The sequence below is a fragment of the Anoplopoma fimbria genome, chromosome 11 (assembly GCF_027596085.1).
Source record: "Anoplopoma fimbria isolate UVic2021 breed Golden Eagle Sablefish chromosome 11, Afim_UVic_2022, whole genome shotgun sequence".
Classification (NCBI taxonomy): domain Eukaryota; kingdom Metazoa; phylum Chordata; class Actinopteri; order Perciformes; family Anoplopomatidae; genus Anoplopoma; species Anoplopoma fimbria.
Genome location: NC_072459.1, coordinates 4670864 through 4694109, shown reverse-complemented (window position 1 = coordinate 4694109; position 23246 = coordinate 4670864). Strand labels below are relative to the sequence as shown.

At 37.8% G+C, this 23246-nt stretch overlaps 1 protein-coding gene across 2 annotated transcripts; it reads left to right on the top strand.

The window, feature by feature from the left end:
• Positions 1-8173: 8173 nt before the first annotated feature.
• zfand2a (zinc finger, AN1-type domain 2A) lies at positions 8174-12750 on the top strand. 2 transcript variants are annotated; one of them, XM_054607564.1, is made up of 10 exons: positions 8174-8323; positions 9622-9713; positions 9804-9898; positions 10269-10400; positions 10481-10632; positions 10721-10849; positions 10937-11012; positions 11111-11187; positions 12144-12278; positions 12419-12750. In XM_054607564.1, exons 2-9 carry the CDS (start codon positions 9659-9661, stop codon positions 12253-12255), a joined length of 828 nt encoding a protein of 275 aa, XP_054463539.1. In that variant the 5' UTR covers positions 8174-8323; positions 9622-9658; the 3' UTR covers positions 12256-12278; positions 12419-12750. The 2 variants fall into 2 exon arrangements, with proteins under 2 accessions (XP_054463539.1, XP_054463538.1); XM_054607563.1 differs by having other exon boundaries at positions 12144-12228; positions 12419-12748.
• Positions 12751-23246: the final 10496 nt, after the last annotated feature.

Here is a 23246-nt window from a genome sequence, read left to right as displayed (position 1 = left end):
GCGTTTCCCCCCACCACCACCACCACCACCACCACCACCACCACCACCCCAACTCTTTGTATTTTAACTTTAATTTTAACGCACACGGACAAGATCTTATGAATAATTCCTCCCCATTCATTTCTTTCTTTTCTTTTCTATTTTTTTTTTTTTTTTTTGAACATCTGAAAAATTCAATAATTGCTTTTCGTTCATTTCCAAGCATACATAGGCTGTCCCCCCCCCCCCACACAGGAGCTCAGTGAAAGGCAGCCCTTGACACAGTCTCCAGAGACGTTGCATTTAAATCCGTTTTTCCTACAACCGGGTGACATTGTCAGATTCTAGCTTTAATTAACCCGATAATAAGGCGAACAAGGCCAGCGTTGCTCTGCCTTGTTACCTTTTGATAACTGGCCCCTTTGGCAGCTCTTCAGAGGGAGAACAATAATAACATAAATATATTGTTGGGTTTTTTGTTTTTTTTTCTCTCATTGAGAGTTCTGAGTCGTTCTGCTGCAGCCGGACACGTCGTCTTTATTGTGTTTATGTATTGTTGATCTGAATCAATAAGAGCACGGGGGCCTATAGACTAATTGATTCAACTTTCCATCCAAACAGATGAATTCCAGGAGGACTGAGAGATCATGACAGATACAGCTCAGAACAGATCAGTGGGTTTCTCTCACAAAAAATAGGGTTTAGGCTTTTACTTTACAAGTGTGAGAGCATGAACTATAAGAATATGAAAGCCTAGAATGAGCATTTATGGGATTTTTAAAGAATATTGTGGAAACAATAACTTTTTTTACAGACCTTACTGCCATTTGATATGTGACTGCATGTGGTGGTTTGTCTTCTCAATGCTTTACCAGTTGTAACCCCTTCACCTTAAGCACCTTTCATAAGATAAGGAGATTTAAATGTATTCTTAAGAGTGAATGAAAGATAGTTTAACCAGTGACACACACTGAAGCCGGGGGAGAGATGATGCTTTTGACTTACAGCCAATTTACACTTGTTGTTTTCTGCTCTTGTTGCTTCATGTCAGCTGTTTATTTTAATCATTTAGTGAGTGTTAAATGTTGTTATAATCACTTAAGGGTGCTTTTAATTCCATTACTCATCACAGTGATGAATTAGGTGAAGAAAAAAACAGCAGTGGTACTGATGGAGCACATGGGAAAGTCCTCCCACACACACACACACACACACACACACACACACACACACACACACACACACACACACACACACACACACACACACACACACGCTTATAACACACTTCTAATCAAGAGTTCAAAAGTCCAAACATGCAGCTTAGAAATCCACACAAGTTTTTGGACCCTTTTGGACCCATCAGAGTTTCATTTTTGGGGGCTAAACAAATAGTAATGAAACACTTTTTTTTATCTTTTCCTTCCCTAAAGAAGTCTCTTCAATGCCAACTTTATGTGTCGTTTGTTTGTCTGGTTGTCTGAGTCTCCTAAGAGGATTGTGGAGCTCACCTGTCTCCAGATAACAGAAGGTGTGCCAACCCAATATAGGTGTTTCAATGTTCGCCTCCACCCCCAACCCCACCAGAGAAGACACAGGTCTTATCACGACGCCCATCCAACACTGATGCTTACTTTAGCAGCACAGAATCAAATTCATTTTTAATTAGGCAGGCAAATTAATAGGCAGCAGTTTAGGAGTTTAATTACTCAATTAACTTCACGCACGTTAATTTTTAACTATCTAAATTAGGTTGCACATTATTCGATTTGATGATAATTATAGAATTAAATCTAAATTAATTGTTTTGGATGATTTGGATGAACTAGATGCAATTCCAATTAAACATTAGGGTTAGGAAAAAAAAGAGCTGGATGCCATTTTAAGCTCGCAAATCCTTTGATTCGATTTTAAGCAAGAAACTCTGCCTCGAAATTTTCCTCTGATCCTACAAATTCTCTCTCCCTCTAATCCCACAATTAAAAGTTTCCTCCCATCTAATTATCTGTAATTGTGCCGCTGTCAAAGTAGAATGGAGAAGTGAAAGCGATTGATTTGGACTTTTAATTCAGTTCATTTCTGATAGAAGAGAAAGTAATTCCCTTCAAATTACCTCATTCAATCCTGACACCCTAATGCCCTTCAAAATCTTTTTTTTCCTCTCTCTCACCAGCATTTATATATTAAAAATGAAGCTAGAATGACTAGTGCCTCCTAATAATAATAACCAAACTTCCATTAGAATAATAATTTCATTTCAATTAAAACTGACTTATCACCTTTGCTAAAACGTGCTTAATATGCCGAAAATTATCAATGCTTGAAGGAGCCCAAACTGGGGAGTCTAATTGTAATCAGCAAATCAGAGGTGCTTGTCGCTGCCGTGCCTTTGCAGAGAGGCAGTCTCGGAAATAGAACTAATTTACTCAACTCCCCCGGGAAATCCGCTCAACAGATTAACATTTTCAAAATATAGTAATGATATAATTTGAGAAATGGTGACGCCAATTTGTGAGGAGCCTTTGTGCAGGATAATTTGCATTTTTTTCTCCCTTCGCCACCGCCTGCATTTTGCCCCCGTTAATTACATCTCCGCAGATGAAGGGTGTGCTGTTTGACTCAGTGCTTATTATTCAACTTCAATATAATAATTCAAGTCTACAGGAATATAAAAAAAAAAAAAAAAAAAAAAAAAAAAAAGTGTCGCCTATCCGAATTTAAGCCATCCTCCATGTAATCCCAAATGGTTCTGGATGGGTGGAAATGTGAAGGTGCATATAGGCATAGAGTGTGCCTGTCACTGTGGGTGTCTCGTTATTATAGCTCATATAGCTGCTGTGCATGACTCTATATGGGTTTATAAGAAATACTTTAAGTTTCTTGGACAGTGTCAAACACACAAAAACTCCATTAACTACTGAGAGAGATGCATATGAACTAAACTCCACTTATACATCTCACCTTCTGCTAGGCAGGTGTTGATGCATCTGCACTGAACAGCACTTTCATCATCATCATCATCATCCCTAAACTTTGAAAACTACTTCAAGTACAAAGACTGAGGATAAAGTTGAGACCAGGCCTGCGAAATGGAGCTATTTATGATTATCATCAAATACTAACTAGTTGCTCGGCTTGTGCAGCTTATTCAGACTGCAGCCAAGTTGGAAGCGATGGCTGGATAGCTAGCAGTCCCTCGCCGTTGAGTGGTGACTGTACTCTGCAGCCCGGCCATCTGCTGCTGTGCAGAAAATACCAAAAACCCCAGAGATATTTACTGTAGAGCTACACTGCAGCAAAACGAGACAACTTGTCCCAACCCAAAACGACAGATTGAAGTTAATGTGAACTTTTGAGATGCATGCTCAACAGACTTCAGGCTTTATGTTTTGCCGCAGCTCTTTCCAAAAGAAGATATGTTGCCAGACATATGTATATTTGGTTGTTGTCTGATCATGTGGTTCACTTCACTGTCACATTCTGCAGGAGCACAATCACTCTGCCATCCGGCATCTTGTTGTGAATTGGTCACTCATGACTTATAAACATGGCCGCCCTAGTATGCCTACAGACCTTAAGGCCTCCCTGACCTCTCCTTCCAACTATAAAACCTCCAAAGACCTGCTTCAGTGTGCATAAAAAGACCTGTTGTGCCCTCTAGTGGCCGTTTGCTTCCCAGTGTTTATTCTATACGGTGTGGCACAAACACTGATGATCTCATACAGAAACAAATGTCTAAAAGGGTTTACCAAGTTCAGACCACTAATATGTGTCCGGCTGTTGGAGAGGAACAACAACACAAACGAGTCAGAAACAGCCAGTATGCGACCTCTGCTGACCTCTAACCTCTGACACTGACCTCTGGACTCTTAAATTCCCCACAGTAATCAATGAAGCGTATTATTATTAGTAAAGTATAAATCTCAAAGCAAAACATAATAAATTTACAATATTGTCACACAGTTTGTTTTTTTAAATATTCACCTAGTAAACCCCACAGAGCTGCAGTTTAAGCAAAAAATATTTTAAATATATGTTACACTTTGCTGCAAAGGTCCAAAATAAGTCAAACTACCAAACTCTCAAAGAGTTGTTGCTCATAATGCCATAAGCACAAAAGTTTAATAAGACTGAAACTAATATGGTCTGTATTGGAGTACATACATTTTTAAATGGTTCCGTTTTGGTTTTAAAATGAAAATGACTTGAAACAAGGTCTTGTTTATTTTGTAACCTTCCTTTCTCTGGTAAAGAACACAAGTGGATGAACAGTTTGAAATGAGACTTTCTGTTAACACTGGCACATTCACAGTGATGTTGACTAAACTGCATTTGTCCCCGAGAACAAAATACTCTCCTGACATTATTCAACTGCACTGCTGAGCGGTTCTGTAATCCTCTAATATGACCGATAATCTGTAATTGCATCCTAAACAACAACGGAAGAAGAGGCGTGAGAGAGCTGTGGGGCCATGTGTGTGTGGGCCAGGTGTGTGTGTGTGTGTGTGTGTGTGTGTGTGTGTGTGTGTGTGTGTGTGTGTGTGTGAGGGCCAGGTGTTTTCAGAGTGGTGCCATCTGGATGCAGCGTTAGCAGCTTATGAGGCAGGTGTTGCAGAGCATTGAGAGACATTTGTGTTCTCTGTAACTGCCTCTGCATGTTCCTGCTGGTGCACTCTTACTTTTTATTTAACATCCTTCAAGGAGGAATATGTTCAATTAATGACATTTAATTCAGTTACTTTATTGATCCCGTCACGATAATTTGGCACCTGAGGAGCTGAAATATGCAGGAGAGTGATGGCAACACTGAAGAAGTCATGATCATCCTCTTTAAATATTCATTCTAAATATACTTTAGATTATATTTAAAGCAATATAGTAACATATTTGAATGAATGCAATATTAATTCAGTCTATATGAATATATCTAATATTCATTCAGTCTATTAAGGCTTATGATTATATTATGTATTAAAATACATGCAATATAAACGGTTGTGGTGTTAATACCTTGTTATTGTGCTTTTCATGTTATAGAGAGAATTAAATGTAAAAATGAAAAGAGCACTTCAATCTCAGAAAATAGTTTTACCTGTAGTGACAACAAAAAAAACAAAAAACCACAATGTGTATACTGTATTCAGTAAATGATTTGGGGTCCGTCTCTATTCTCCTCAGCTCAGTGGCTTGTAGAGGAATCCTGCTGCCATCAACTGGTAAAACCTGCAAAGACACCACTCATCCTCAAGTTCTCTGCTCTGATAAATTCACACTTTAAGACATTAGTTTGCAGGAGATTTAGCCCGTGTGCCATCTAAAACAATGTTGGGGTCGATTACACTCCATTATACTCACTCATCTGAGAGTCCAAACTCAGATTCAAGAACCTACTTTAAGACCCATTCTCGGTAAATTGTCAAAAGATTGGATGATTGGACTTGAGTTTAAAAAAAAAAAAAATTGATGTCAAATTGTGATATTGGAATTATACGGCTCTATCTCACTTTTTAATAACGCCGAGTTACACACATTTTCATGAATGTTGAATATTACTTGAGGCTTTTTCAAAGACTCTTTGGCGGTTTAATATTTTAAAAGATAGAAAGAACATTACTATTTTTTAGTCTGGCTGCCCAAATCTTCAATGATCAGTTTATCAGAGCTGCTGTCGACCCACTAGAGGGAACCTTATATATCCAGGCTTAAAAGATTGAATTTATTATGACTCCTATTAAGTCTAAATCAACCCCTTAACTGGTGTGCATATTTCAGATCAGATATTATATTGATCCCCTGAGGAGAAATTCACGTTACTGCGGTACAAGAGAAAGTCTGAAGAGGTAGGATGCGGTTAAAGCTGTTATAATAATAATTACAGGAAAATGTTAAAATTAAGTAAATTACATTCCAAAGCTATAGATACATAAAAAGCTATGCAAACATATGTGCAAATTTAAAGAGTCATGTATTCCAACTCTGCAGGCCTCATTGCGGTAAAATGAATCAAGAATACTGTAGAACATAATATAAACTTATTTAGTTAAAGTTTTATTTTACACTCTTTACAGTGAAAACACTCAAATTATTCAGCTGATTGAACAACACACACTCTCCTCTCACTTTTTGACACACACACATGCGCAAACACAAATCCTGTAATTTGCAAGAATAACACTTTATGTAATCCAGGAAGTAAGGTGCAGATGGTGATGTGAAAGATTCAACGTACAACAAGTCAAAAATATTTAGTGATTTAGATTTACTGTTCAACTATCCCAGTTTTGTAACTTATGTCGAACTGCCTGGGATCACAAAGACTGATGCATTATGGGAGAGATTCTATTCTAAAAGTTTAACTTTGAATCAATTTAAACTAATACCAAAAGAGTTCAAAGGACAGCTGCCATTCTATAGTGAATTACTCCAGACATCTGGTATCTAAACAGGGCTCAGGTATATCTGGTTTAGGGAGGCCTTTTCTGGAAATCAAATACTTTCCTCAATCTGTTACCTTTAATGTAATTGACAGATGATGGCCTATATATCTATATATATATATATATATATATATATATATATCTAGTGTAGGCTGAAAACTCACCTCTTCAAGAAGTACTACCCTGAGCCTTCCTCGTAGCACTTATTGTATTTGTATTAGTTTGTTTCACTTATTGCATTCGTATTAGTTTGTTTCACTTATTGTATTCGTATCAGTTCGTTGCACTTATTATATTCATATTCGTTTACTGCACTTATCCTATTCGTATTAGTTTGTAGCACTTACTGTATTCGTATTAGTCTGTTGCAATTATTGTTTTCGTAGTAATTTGCCTCTGCACTGTACTTTTGCTCTGGTTTATGCTCTTAGATGCTTGTTTAAGAAAGGAGATGCACTTATGACTTCTGGTGACTAGTAGTTCTCTTGAATACCTATGTTGAATACACTTATTGTAAGTCGCTTTGGATAAAAGCGTCTGCTAAATGACTGTAATGTAATGTAATGTAATATCTATCTATATAATATTCATATTATGATCTGGTCGTCTGTTAATTTATTTGTTCACTTTATTTAGAAAGTAGCCTTTTTTAGGGACATATTGGTAATAAAAAGGTACCTGATGTGTTTTGTCCTTTTGACCCACCCTACTCTAAATCTGATTGGCTTACCCTGATGTTCTTACTCGAGCCAATCTCGCTCTTTGTGCTATTTTATGCACTGTAATGCTTATTTGACAAATTGAATGTGTTGCAATTCCCCACTTTGACCGTTTGGGGGCAGCAAACACTCATCATTCTTTTGGGGGCAGCAAACACTCATCATTCTACTGTTGTAATTCAGTTTGATGACGTGGTATAATCAAAATAAAACTAAAAAGTGGACACCTGTATTTTTCAGTTTGTGTGTGTTAAAGTAATTAGATAAATGTATAAGACAGGTACACCCTTTCATGCATAGAGGTCACTACAGTGGACAGCTATTCAAATGTTGTTTTCTTGTAAATGCATGGGTTTTGATGGCATAGTTGCACATCCAAGGCCCCCCTGAGATCAGGTTTGGCTCTGGAAACCACTGAAGCAAACAATGCAAACAGATGCCATGATGCTGCATGCACACGAATAACCAAGTACATCTGCATTTAGTGTCTTGTGGCTTTGTGCCCTGGGTGCTTATTTATTTATTTTTATCATAAAAGATAGTCTGCACATTTTCTTTGTATATACATATATTATTTTATAGTTTTCACATCTTTATATATCATTGTATTCATTTGTTTGTTAAATACATATTTCTTCAGTTGAAAACAAACAGCAAGTAAGAATCTCTTTGAAAAAGTTCTCTTTTAAAGTTCAAATCTTGTTTTTCATGCCTAAAGAGCAATAAAAACACTTGGTAAAAAAAAATCCTGACTGAGGTTGTCATAATTCATACATTAAAGGGATAATACAAAAAAAATCAGGCAGCTAGAAATGAGTAAATTATGTCATAAAATGGACATAAATTTATAAAGATTAAAAAAAAAAAAAACTCTCAGATCTTTCTACACATGACTTCTAGATCTTTCCAGAAGTCGCCTGTCATTTCCACTGACCCGCCCTGAACGCCACACATGTGTTGACGAGCGTTTTGCTGACGTGTGCTTACGTCACGCTTGTGGGAGGAGCCTGCATGACACATCAAAAACTTGATTAAAACCACAGAAGAAGAAGAACAAGTAGAAGGCGTAGAAGAAGAAGAGGAAGGAGGCTAGCGGGCAGCGGTGGAGAAAAGACACGATAACAACAGAAGTAACCCGGATTATTAGAGTTCGTTGGCTCTTACTTTAACACAACAGACTGACATTTGGTGAGTAAACATTAAACGAGAGTTTGGAAGCATTACGTGTTTGTATCGGCTTCAATAAGACACGTAAACATGCTAACTGCTAGCTAGCATGTGAGTTGTCAATAAACAATAATCACAGATGTCGATTTGAAGACATCCTGTTATCCTTCTTTGGTCAGAGATCAGCTGTGTGTGTTTGCTGCTGCTTTGGTTGTGTAAAGCAGAGATGATCTCAGTTATGTAACAGAGCTAATCCTACACGTTAGCATGGCCTAGCTAGGTAGCATGTTAGCAACGTCTGTGGAGGGTTTCATAACATGTCAGAGCCAAAAGACAGACTCACATCTACTGTACCAGTCAAAAGGTTGGACACACCTTCTCAAATCAATGTTTTTTTTGTAAATTGTTCTTTGGCTCTAAATTGTAGATTAATATTGAAGACATCCAAACTATGAAGTAAACAAACAAATGCTCAACAAACCAGAATATGTTTTATATTTTAGATTCTTCAAAGTAGTTGAATGAGAAGGTGTGTCCAAACTTTTGACTGGTACTGTATATACACTATAGATAAGATTTGGGAAATTGTTATGAAACAAATGTGTATATATATATTGATAATTTCACTTTAAAAGAGAAACTGTAAATAAACTTATTAATAACCAACCCCTATGTTTAATACATAAAAAAAGCTAAAATGGTAGACATATGTACTAAAAGTTTGGACACCTTCTCATTCAATGGTTTTTCTTTATTTTTATCTACATTGTAGATTAATATTGAAGACATCCAAACTATGAAGGAACATTATATTTAATTATGTTTAAACAAACAAATATCAATAAACCAGAATATGTTTTATATTTTAGATTCTTAAAAGTAGTTGACCATGTCATCAAAAGTTTGGACACACCTTCTCATTCAATGGTTTTTTTGTTTATTATTGGTATTGAAGATCCAAACTATGAAGTGTTATATATAAATAAACCATGCTGCAGTAAGTACTGTACTTCCCTTACCCAAAGCAGGACATCACTTATACAATGCAAATTGCAAATTTCCCCCCTGACTAATAAAGGATTATCTTATCTTATCTTATCTTATACAACTGATAGTCTGTTTTTCTATTTTAATTAGAAAACTGATTTCAGTTCTCAACATTTGCTTAACAGAAGAGCTTATGAATTGACAGAGCTTAGTTAATTGTATTACAATTGTTATATATAATAATAATTCCATGCTCCCTTTTCAGTGTCCACACAGTCAGAACTTGAAGAGTAAAGGTTGTTATAATAAACTTTCCCTTCTTTCCCCTCCAGGTTGTTTCTCATCACTGTAACGAGGTATTTCTGTGTGATGGAGTTTCCGGATTTGGGAGAGCACTGCTCCGAGAAAACCTGCAAACGTTTAGGTGAGTCCTGTTTGGGAGAGAAGACTAGGCCCGTCTGGTTTGATGTGAACCTAAAAATGTAAAAAAAACAAAAAACTTTTTTAATTGCAGATTTTCTTCCAATGCGATGTGATGCCTGTGAAGAGATCTTCTGCAAGGACCACATCACCTATGCAAACCACAAATGCATGTCGTCCTACCAAAAGGTAATTTGACTGTTTGCAGCATAGTTCTGTACTTGTAATGTTCTATTTGGGTCATATTTACAGGCTATGAAATGATCATGCCATTTCTTTAAGTTCTTTTTATTAGTAAATATATATTTATGTCCAATTAAATCACTTGTAAATTTGAGGAAAACAGTGCTTCTATCCATCTAGTGACAAATAAAAGAATCCTACTTCATTCACCAATTAAAGCCATTGCCAACATAGATTTATCTTCTCTGTCCTGATATAATTAACTTAATACTGTGAAAGGTCAGTTTACAGCAGTGGTGATAATATCTTCACCTTTTTAGGTTCTGTAATCATGTTTATTTAATGGCTTTGTTTTTTTTTTTTATTTCTCCGTTAGGATGTCCAGGTCCCAGTGTGTCCTTTGTGCAACATCCCCATCCCCGTCAAGAGAGGAGAGATGCCCGACATTAAAGTCGGTGAACACATTGATCGGGATTGCAAATCGGACCCTGCGCAGAGAAAGAGAAAGGTTGACATAAAACTGAGGTGTTGCATCTTAGAACAGTGAGTTTGAATCCAAGCAATAATAGCCATATTTTCTTCTTCCAGATTTTCATAAATAAATGTTCTAAAGGAGGCTGTAAGCAGAAGGAAATGATACGAGTTACCTGTGATCAGTGTCATTTAAATTACTGTCTTAAGCACCGGCACTCACTCGACCATGAATGTAAGACTGATGGGAAACCGCTGTCCAAATCAGGGTGGGTACAGTCACACTACATCTTCAGAGAATGCTGTTTCATCAGAATATCACACTAAGAATTGCTTGCTTTTTTGTTGTTGTTGTAGGCATTCTGCTTTAATGAGGGCCCAAGGTGCTTCCTCCACCTCCTGCTCCGCCTCTGCTTCATCAGGTTCAAGAAACTCTCAACCCGTTTCTAATGGTGTCAGTGCAACCAGCAGAGGACACAGCACTGGGTAAGCACTTTTACACATTTTAAATCAATACAGAGAAATTTGTCACCCTAATCACTTTTCAAATAGATGACTTTTTTTTTCTCTCAGCCCTGCACAGCGGATTCCTACTTCCGTTTCGGCACAGAATGTAATACCACCATCAGCATCATTTCAGGCCGGCATGGTATGGGCATTGTTTACACGACATCACCTGATCAAATAATTCCCCAAACGCGATGAAAATGTAGAAACGATTGTTGTGCTCTGGTGCCGTCATTGCAGACCGAGGAGCAGGCTTTACAAAGGGCTCTGGAGATGTCTTTGGCTGATTCAAGACCAGCAGAGCAGCCGGCCCTTACGTGAGTAAACTATCAAAACCCAGATGCATCCATTTATCAGCTTGACTCAACTCCTGAAACGTCAGCGTGATGCTGTTGAGTGGAATGTGTTGTTTATTTTCTGACTAACCATCTTGAAACAGCTGAACCGCATTACAGAAAGGAGGTGCACGCGACCCGTGAGTGAAATCGTGGAGTGTAATTTATGATGAATTAATCTAATTTATTAAACAATTAACAGTGCTCTGATGCTGGCAAGGAACTGGTGGTCCAGGTCATCAATTTTTATTCAGACAGTAAAAGGTGTAAATTATGAGAAGGACTAATTTTAAAAGAAAAACGGATGATTGTCGTCCAGCAAACGCAACAGTCAAATCTCAGAAAAATAATTGTCAACGTAGCGCCTTTCTTAATAAGGTTACAAGGTGTTGCTCGAGTAAAAGCAAAACATAACAACAAAGGACAAGCGTCAGTAAAAGATCAGATAGCAAATTTATTCAAACAATGAGAATACATAAAATAAAAAAATTAAAAAGTCTTTATAATTTCTTATTAAAAATTAGCTTTTAAAAAAAGGGATGCAAAAGAAGGCTTGCCCCCTAATCCACTGTCAAAATAGCTGGGGAGCTTTGCATCTAAAGTGGAAAATTTGCACAACCGTAACTCACGAGAAACGTGAATGAAAATAATCATGCAGCTGATGTATTGGATAATGTCAGATCAATAAAACGCTCCTTTTTTCCCACTAGTTTTCTTTGTAAAGTTTGTGATATGATTAAATGCTCCAGAACAGTTAATGTGTGAGAGTCTTTGCTGCGGTTTCTCAGTTTTAGAATGAAATCGTACATTGCACATAATTGTCAGTTGAATCTACTGTAATGATAGGGAGACAGCAATATAAATAAATGTTTCACGGGGCTTAACTTTGTTTGTTTTCACTGACTGTGGTTCTTAGGTTCTCTTTGTTTGTGTCTCAGCCCTCAGGAGCAGGAGGATCTGGCTCTCGCTCAGGCCCTCGCTGCAAGTGAAGAAGAATTCAGACGTCAGCAGCAGAGACAACAGGTACCCGGAAAGCTTAGGCATCAGTAGCATGCTCTCAGGAACACATTGAGGTACACTGTTGTCATGGCAATCCATCCTCTTTGAACTTCCTTTATTGGCAGAAGACTAATTTGCCTTTCATACATTTTTAAATAGAATATGAAATGTGTGGGGATGTTTGTTTCTAACTGTATTTTCTCTTTTTGTTTAGGGGAGAGAGTCCAAACAGTCCAACTGCAGCCTTTCTTAATCTTGGACCACCATTTAGACTTCAAGCTGAGCTACATATCCACTAGAACCTGCACATCTGGGATATAGATACCTGGGATCAATGATTGTTAAATGAAGAAATCCTCTTGACGTTGCTGAGATATTACCGCCTTCTACAATATAAGCACATACTTTCCCAGCAGGATCTGTCATTTTTACTAATGCTTGGCTATGTACATATTTTATATGCTGATCATGATGAAACATTATATTACCATATATGAATATTGAATAAATTATTTCAAAATTGCACCCTGGACTGTGAATCGCTCAATTGATTGATTTGAAGACACACTGAGACTTCGAGACCTGTTATTTATGCAAATCAGCGAGAGTTCAGAGTTGAGAAGTGGAATAATCAAATGATTTACTCAGCAGGAGGGTTTGTTTACAGACAACTGCTCAGTTTCTGATAAATTAGGCCCAGTTTATTTCAGGAAAATAGAGCATTTGTGTGTGTGATGACCACACAAAGCTGAGAATACTGAACTGTTAGTTTCCACACATTTAACGCTTTGGCCGTCATCAGGTAAAACCCACGATGAAGGTCTCGACTGAAACATTGTAAATAAAGAAGTACTAATCAACAGTGTGCAGGATTGTGATATTTTTGATCCAATACTTAAATACATTCTGGTGCCCAAGAACTTAGAAACTGTTTCCCAAGTTTCTGTATTTAACGACACTTCAGGAATATAAATTAATTTATTATTGTTTGACAGATCTGCTTCTTTTGCTACGTTTTACATAATCGTGAACTGAATATTTTTTAGTTTTAGACTGTTGATCAGACCATGCAAGCATATTGATTAAGGGAACATTTTCTTAACAAGGGCTGGAAACAAGATTAATTGAAAATGTACTTGTTGCAGTGGGAGGCATTCACAGTTTGTACAGCAGAGGGCAGTAATACTTCAGGGATGATGTTTAATCTTTCACAGGAGGCTTGGATGTTTTCCTCACAGCCGTTTGTAAGAACAATAGGTAGAAAAATAGAGGTATTTTTCCAACAGAGATTAAATTGTCATGTAAAATCAGTTGACTGCTCCTTTTGTTCCAATACTTTTGCCAATGCTGCAATTTACATGGTGAGGAGAGACATTGACAAGGTCCACTGAGCTGTTTGATGGGACCAACAAAGCTAGTAGTTGAAATGTTTTGTTGGAAAGCCCAATAACATTTCCATAATTATATTTAATAAGCACGACTGAAGGGCATACAGCTGCTGGACAACACCTCTTCAACCTGCTGCAGTTTGCATGTGTCACAAAGTGCCCAGGTACCATCATGATGCCCGTTTCCTCTGTGATGACCATCGGAAACACCTTTTGTCAGTATACAGTAGAACTGCAGATGTAGTTTAGTAACATTTGGTTCGTTGGTTTTCTGGAAACAGTTCGTTACAAGTATTCAAATCAAGCCATACTGTTGTACTGAATTATGCATTATGATCTGATCAATTGCAGCATAGATTTGCATATTCATGAGGAAAGTAATTTTATTTAAACTACTGCAAGTACCAACAGTTCTACATAAGATTTGGAGCTCCCATTTATACATTTCATGTACAAAGAAGACGTTTTTAAATCACTGATTCTGGAAGATTTTAATTCATGTTCATTTTAGCTGATACCAATAATGCAAACTAAACTTGCACTTAGCATCTTATTACTTTAAACACGGTTTCTAAGCAACTGCAGTCACTAAAGTGAAGAGCACTAATTACTTCTAATTAAATGTAGAAATTGAATGTTAGCACACTGTCGAACATCTTGTGTTTTCCTTCACATCAGTCGTTTTGGTGACAACAGGTTTTACAAGTAAAAAAAAAAGGACATCTGCTACCTTCAGTATTACAATATACTGAAGGTTTGTTGGGAATTTGCTGAATATTGTGACATTACCAAAAGTTATTCAATTGGTTTCACAATTGTGCCCCGTTATAGCATGCAGAACGCTGCTCATGTTAGTACAAACACTTGATAAAAAGCAATCATTGCCAGAAAAGCAGACCAATCCTGCACTCAGGCTGATTGAAAGTCTAAGTGAAAAGGTTTTGTAGAGACTGAAGATCAAAACAGAAAACATAAACAAGTAGAAATTCTGGCTGTGATTGTTGAAAAGGTCATTTCTCTGGGTGTAGAAAACAGTGAGCGTCTGACATGTCTAAGAATACCAATGCTTTTCACCTCTGTTGCCTCCCGCCTCTGAGGATTTTGTTTCAGGTGGTGACGAAGCTCATTGAGGCATAAGCCTGATGCACCTGATCCCCACCACACATCAGCATCCACTCAGCGTGCCACACCAACATCATGTTAATCTCAAGCGATGAATGGGTACATGATCTCCTTTTTGTCTTTGGAATATGTTTCCTGCAATTCAAGGTTTTCTGACTGACTGCTGCTTTGTAACAAAAAAAGGAGATTTTTTCCTGAATAAGCCACGAAGATTCTCTTGCGAGTGGAGAAAATAACTGGAAGCTGCCGGCCATGAATCCAGTGGATGTTTTCACAGTTACTCATTCAACATGTGCTGGCAGTTTTTTTTCTTAGTAAACCAGAAATTCTTCTGCACATAATAACCGAGTGGATGTCCTTATCAGAAATATCAGTTTGCAAACGCAATGGTTATCTTAGAGTGATAAATTAATAGCATACTGAAAATAGCCATAAAAAAAAAGAATTATAATAATCACTTATCTGCTTGCTTTATTGTAGAAACAAACAAACAAACATATATATATAACTATTATATACATCACTATATAAAATCCCATTTTATGTAGAGTTTTAAGGCCCAAATGGTTACGATTATTGTCCCATGTTCCTGTTAAACCTGCAAAGTGATTGTTTTCACACACACACACACACACACACACACACACACACACACACACACACACACACACACACACACACACACACACACACACACACACACACACACACACACACACACACACACACACACACACACACACACACACACACACACACACACACACACACACACACACACACTATCAGAGTCACAGGTGGAGACTTGTTTCCCAGCTGGAGATTTATGACCTGCGGGGCCGAGGAGGATGACACAGAGCTCCAACTTCCTGGTTATCACAAACGTCAATACACATCACAGCAAGACAACAGGAGAGTGGACCACAATCCCACCTCGTTGGGTCGGCGCCGATGGAAAGATTGTGAGATGCAGGCTGACAGCAGCACGGTCCCCCTGCTGAAAGGGTTTATTCAGATCCAAATACACATCCACAACTAAAACGCACATTTTCACAAGTACGTTTTGAGGGTTTTTTCCAAAGAACTGATTGCTATGGTAACAACAATGTGTGTGTGTGAAACAGTTTCACTAATGCACAGGGCTTGTGTGAGAATGACACTTCAAATGGACCAGATGGAGAGTGAATATGGAGGAACTCTTCAGCCAAAACACACATCATCTTTTCTTGAAATGTCTAACATAAGCAGAACCAGCACCTGGGCTAACTCTTGGTCTGGCACAAATAGGCCATAATACTCACAGCTGACACTACTGGCAGCCCCATACTTACTTGGCACTGTTGGTTATTCATCATGTTCCCACTACTCTAGCTGCAGAACAAAGAGTGTAAACAGCACAGCAGTATTATCAGCAGCAAACAAAGAAGTATTGTATTTACATGCAACTCAACAATACCACATGCTGAAATGTATATAATGAATTTGAAATGTTTACTCTTATTCTTAGAACATTCTTGTCTTTGAATATTATTAAGGCTTAAATCCTAAATAGAGCACAGCAGAAAAAGGACATTAATTACAGCCATTTCAAACACAGGAAGCCAGAGGCTGACGGTAAGAGCTCTTAAACTGAGTGGGTATGGGTTTTTTCTAAGTATTAGGTATACTTGACACTCACTGGGCTGTAAAAATGGAACAGAAGTGTAATTCTTTTATTCCATGTAAGAGTATTGGACACAGTAAAAGCTGATTGCGCACACGCACCGAGTAAATGGGCTTTGAGATTGGATTGATTGATTTAATACCTTTTCACAAGATGAATAAAAGTATACAGATTAATAAAGGGAGCAGAGCGCCACAACATCATCACCAATCTCAACTCCTGCCAGTTTCAACACACTGCAGATTGACTAACTACTGAAATATGTTGTACTGAATATAAAAGTTATGCGTTTAGCAAACTGATGTTGGTGGAAATAAACGTGAAAGCATTTAAAAGACCAGTCAGTCACCACCTGAATTAAACGAGCAACAACTGCAAACAACGTACTGTTGACTCGGCTCATGGAACTACAAAGTAACCATTCGCTAAGCCCCGCCCCGTTCCTAGCTGACTCATTTTAAACAAGAATCTAATAGAAGTGTTTTTTAATAAGCATGTAATGTGCATATGATGGCTACATACATGATATCACAGCGAGGCTACTTCTACAGTACATTTCCCAGCATGCACCAGCTGCTAAGAAGTCACTTTGACTAGTGACAAAATAGAGTACACTCATAATAGTCAATTTGCATACTAAACAGTGAATGGAGTTCACAACAGCAAAAAATATGACCTCTTGTACCTTAGAAAACAGAAAAAACATAAAGGTTTAATACTTTTAAGTGAGTTAGTGTAAATCTTCTGGTGAATTGGCACTGTGCAATCCAATACCCATGCTATAATATTATTACGTATGCCAGAAAACGACTATATGTCCAATGCGGTTTAACAAAAATACCATAATGCCCTACTTCAACCTGTTGTATTTTGCAGTATACAAGCAAGCATGCTTTTCTGGCTATTCTGTCCCACAATCCTCTGCTCAGCATGTATATGAGCAAAGAGGTCAAAGTTCAAGGTGCAACAGTTTGATGAAGGACACAAACGACTGACGTGACAAAATGTCAACGTTTACTTTAGGTTTGGCATGAGAAACAGACATCCGTTTCCTTGACAACCTTGCTGTGTTTGAGGCTTCGTTTATCAAATGAATTGTTTAAAAGTGACATCAAATATGCTGTTTACTAAACATCAGGATACATCACAAATAGACACACGATGCAAACTACAGGATGGGTTGAAATATATTTTTCTTTCATGGTTGTTGTTTGTTTTTTTAAGATTATTAGGTTCAAATGTTCAATGTTGAGCCAATTTGTCAGAGGTAATTTTATTTTCCAGTTGGGTCATACAACATTCAGGAGAAGATTGAAACTCGGTTCTGGCATTTCTGAGTGCTGCCTTTTTCCCCACTTCAGCTTCCATTGATCAAATACTCATCCGTTAGTGCTGTGGCTCTGTGCTCATGCTTCCAATTATTCTGCTCCTTATTTCTCACCGGATTCTTACTTCAACAAGCCCAAAGTCACAGGGGAGCGCCTGCAGCTTGATCAATAAAACGCCAGTTCAGTCGGGCCCAGTTCGGGGTGAGGCCCTCTTCTGGGAACGATCAAAATTTATCATCGCAGGGAAGAGGATTTCAGCAAGTCATGCGTGTTATATGTTATATATCGAAAGAATAATAGGAAGCAAATGTTCCATTGTTACAAAGATACAGCTTTAACAGACCTTGGTGTTTTGTCTTTGTTCAGCCACACAGTGGATTCATCACCATGGATTTGTTGAAGCAATGGTGTGTCACCGGGGGGGGAGAAAGCATGTCTGCCGTCCACAGAGGATGCAGCCGAGCATTAAGACCTCTACAGCAACCATTTCAACTCACTAACATCACCTAGCTTAGAGTGTAGCATGCTAACATTTGCTAATTGGCACTTTAGGCTGATGGGATTGTCATTAGTTTTGCAAAAAAATTGGTGATAAACTAAAATTAAACTTTGTCCTGATGATAGTGACAGATGAAAAGTGAAAATGAGTACAAATTAGAGGAAATTCATGGCAAGTTGTTCGGTAGTTGTTCAGATATTTCGCTAAAAACAACAAAAGTCAACCTCATGTCGCTAGAATGAAAGTCACGGATCAACGAAATAGTTAGGATACATCATAGACTGTATAAAAGAAGTAGTAGTTGATATATGAACCTACATCACCCCAAAAAACAAGTTTTCTACCAAAACTTTGAGAATTTTCTTTGCCTTTTTTATGAATCACAAGTTGTATTATATATATTATTTTCATCATGCACCATTCCTCTGACAGTCAGTCAAGAAAATGTGGTTTGGGGAAGGCCCATGGGAAAACATCAATTTAAATAATGAATAAGTAAAGCATCAAGTGAAAAATCTGGAGAAGTGCCAATGTCAGTAAAACACTTGTTCATTGCAGATTTGGCAGGATTTTTAAAAAGGGAAAGCTCAATGAATCCAGGAGAATTCTGCACCAAAGACTTAAATAATTCTATTGTGATATTATATTGACATAAACACAATGTAAAAACACATTTCTCTCAGCTCTGACACATGTTTATGCTGTATATTATCCTATAAACTGGTCAGATATTTGCTCAAATGTAGGCTCAAGGTGATCACACACACACAGCAGATTTGAATCCACACAATGAAACATACCTTGTTATTGTTTGGACAGGAGGTTAAGACAAAACCAAACACTTCCTTTGGCTGAAACCCATTAAAGTCAAAGGATTCCATTACGACATCAACAACCATAAACCAAAATTTGAGTAAAATGTTCTCAAGTGATCCAATAAATAGGATGTGCTTATAGAAAGTCACTTCAACAATAGGACAAATTCAGTCCATGCAAGGGAATTCAAATAATAATACCACCTTGGACAGAGCTGCATGAAATTAATTCGAGCTAATACCAATGCAAGGGAATACACAGAAATATCAAATTATTACACAGAGATTCAGCAGCTTAGCAAACCAAAAACCCAGCAGCACAACATATCCATGAAACACAGGGAAGCCTTCAATACCAATAATGCATGCCCATCACAAATGTGATCTTGCACAGTGACAGCAGCACAACAACACATGGCAGCCACAGTACTGGCACTGTTAAGCAAACATAACCGTGCAAAGTGTAATGTCACTTATTTTGGGGGGGGATTCTTACCTTTGACCCCGGAACAATGGTGGCTGGAAATCCGGTGAGCCACACACCTCTCTGAATGAGCCAATCACTGTGAAGCATACTGTAAACAGCTGATACCAATTAGCCAATAGAAGCGCGTCTTCAGCTCTCTGCCTGAACTAACCAGCTGTTTATATCTGAATATATGTGCAGTTTGAATTTCAATGTATAATGTCACATTCATTACATTTGTTTGGAGTATTTTTGAAACCTGAAAGCAAGGCCTTTGATATTTAATATATAAAAGGTTTTTTTTTCTTCTTCCTTTTACAGGTGGAATTGTAGAAAAAACTAATGGTCATTTGAAAGAAGAAATGTTTTGCTCTTCACATCGGATCTCGGTCGCATTAGTATCCATGGTAACCCACTTCTTTCCAAATAATTAAATACATCAACATTTTGATTTTAGCTATAATAAGCAGCAATTCTTCAGTCAGGTTTTTTAATAATTAATCAGATTTTTGTTTTCAAGAGTACTGGGAGGCTGAGGCTGGGATGTGCTGGGTAGGAGCATTTTCCCATATGTGTGAACAAACAGTATATTATAAAGAAAAAGGTGCATAGTGTTCTTCTGTCTGAGTCCAAGGGCAGACTTCAATAGTTTCAGAGTCTTTTGGTGGTTCACAATGTTCTCAGCAATCACATTTGTCTGAAAAAGCTACCATGGAAAGCAAATCTGAGGCTGAGAAGTTGTTGTTTATCCAACAAAATAAAGTCAAATGATTCAAAAAAAGTAGCTTAATATCAGTAATTTCATTGATGTATATATTTTAGCAGTTATATGGCCTCTACTCAGATGATGAAGTTGTTTGTCTGCTATGCATCTAAATCAAAGGAAAATCTCCTTCAATGCTCTTAAACTTTCCTGAGTTTTCTTCATGTTGCTGCCAGTCTGTTAATTATGCAGAATCATAATATGTGAGCGCTGTCCATCTGCTGTTTTGTTGATGTTTTGCTTGAAGTGGCATTTCTGAGGCCAATGAATGCTTCCTTAGGTTTGCTGAAGGATCCTCCATGAAGCCAAGCATTATTCCTTCAGCATCAATGCAACATCAAAGGGGTCGAAACAAACTCAAACTGAATTGACAGCAGGCTTGTATAACCCACGCCCATTTGAAGGACGCTGTAAACAAATCCATACAGTCAAGGCTTTGGTGCATGCCATTACATCACACTAACCACAAACTTGAACGTGGAGCTGGATGCTTGAACAAATAACAATAATTGTGTTTGCAGCATGAAAAGAAAATGCTCGTAGGGGAGGAAAGTGGCAGAAACTAGCATGTTATTGCAGTGAGATGAGAAAATACCCCATAATACAGTTTGCACACCAATAATCCTATAATCCTAATGGCCACTGCTGTCCCTAGATCAAGTCTATGGTGGCATTTCTCCTGCTCCACTGTTCAGTCTGATCGCCATGGAGATAACAATGTGAGTAAACATACCTCTGAACCCAGATGCCCAATTCTGAAGAGTTGATATATTGTCAATGTCAGGCTCTTGAACAAAAGTAAGAAAAAAGGAGATGCCTGCTCACAGAGGCTCTGCTCAGCCTCACATGCTTCATTTTATGTAACTGGCACACTGAAAAACAACCCCAGTGGAATCACAACCCAAGGCAGATCTGTCGTACTCAACAGTTAGCACACTCATGGCATCATCTGAGGTGGTTTCTATGACAATCAGGGGATAATTATGAATCTGTGTATGTAACTGGGACCTGGACTGGCCCCTGGCATTTTGCGATGCGATATTTCAGGCTGCAATCAAACCTCATTTTGCCCCTGTGATGAGTCTGCTGATGAGGCTATACACGTGTGTCGCTTTACATTTCTTTTCTCATCACACTGTCCTCTCACTCACAGTCACAGTGCTCAATGCAAAGCTGTTGAAGCAGCTATGCTCATTGAAATGGGCTTCCTACTGATGAGAGATTTGCTCCAACAGCAATTTGTTTAAATGATATAGTGAACCCTCCTTTAAAATTGCCATTCACTTAAAAAGGTAATCACATGCATAACAGAGTGCGGCTAGACTATGTTTATGTTAAGGATGTTTACCATCCTAGTTAAAGGGGCAGTGGGTTAGATTTAGGGGCACCCATCAATTCCAAGAAAGTTGGAGAACTACGTTGGCATTCAGGTAACATAAAAACTTGAAAGGCCCTCACAAAAACCAGTGTTTGGTTTGTCTGTTCTGGGCTACAAAATATAATAACTACAAAATGTATGTTCCATTTCTGCCAATTAATCCCCCTAAACCTACAAAGTGCTCCTGTAAGAATGTAAGCATGCTAACATTTGCTTATCAGTACAAAACACAAAATAAATTCTGACATGATGATTGCTGACTGGAGTTATACAAAGCGGATCACCAAAATTGTTTGAATGAAGGTCTGTTCTGAATCTCATGGCAATGCATACAATAGTTGTTGAAATATATGACTCAAAGACGCAAATGTGTAGAAGAAGAGTAAGGTGATCACCAACATTTTTAGGAACCTTCCTTTGGGCACCATGAACGTCTGTACAATACAACTCATCCAGTGGTATTTGACTCTGGATAAAGGCTGTGAACGGACCAACCATCAGATATGATATTTTATAAAGTTTAGACAATGAGCCTTAATAATTATGAGACATTATGTAGCCTCTCTTTATCTAAAAAAAAACACATACTGATCCAGTGCATTCGCTTCAGGAATAATCTATTCTTAAGGGTTTTATTAATTATCTCTTGTGAACCATTGATATCTGTACTGACGTTCCAGTCAGTCACTGCATATTTACTTTCACATAATACATCAGCTGGTGCCCACTTTCTATTCATTCTCTTTTCATTCTCCCACAGTCATCCTTTTTCATAGATATTTACTTCAATAGGAGCTTGTATCCTCTGTTCTTTGTAACATTACTGAGTTTTTGTAGGATGAGTCAGTAATGATTCAACCAGCGCAAATTCTGTTTCTCCGCTTGTTCCGATTTCTACGAATATCTATATATGCAAATTGCCCGCCAAGTACTTCCTGAAACTATCTTAAGTCTGAATTATGTGACAATCAACCATTTTTCACTTCCGTTGATGTGACTCTCTCTTTATACATCTCTGTGTATACAACGTCTCTAAGCCACACCTCCGCAGTCCAAATATGGTCACTTCCTTTCGTTGGTTGCAAAAAACCAAGATGGCTATGGCAGTAATACAAGATGGAGACTCGAGGCTTCAAAACGGCAGATCACAACCCAATGGGTGACTTCACAACGACTATGTCCACTTCTTATAAACAGTCTATGGGTTGCCCATTAGAGGGGTCCCGATCTATTGGGAACCACTGGACCAGCTACAACAGTAAAATGCTACTTACATATTGATACATCAGTATTAACAATATTAATATCATTTAAAATGATGTATCAGTCAAAGAGGTCATTCTTCAATTAGTGCTCTTACTTTATACTTTAAGTACAATTTACTGATATTACTTCTGTGCTTTTAATTTGAAATTCTGGACCCATTTAGTATTAAAAATTAGAGTATTTTTAAACTAGTATTTTTACTTTTACTTTAGTAAAAAGATCAGAGTACTCCACTGGAGCAATATATCCAATACCACAGTGCAGTTCTCTTTCTTTCACTCGAGTCTGTGCATGAGCAACTTCCAGCTAATGTAAACACTCCAGTGATCATGTGTGCATGTGAGGTTAACACTT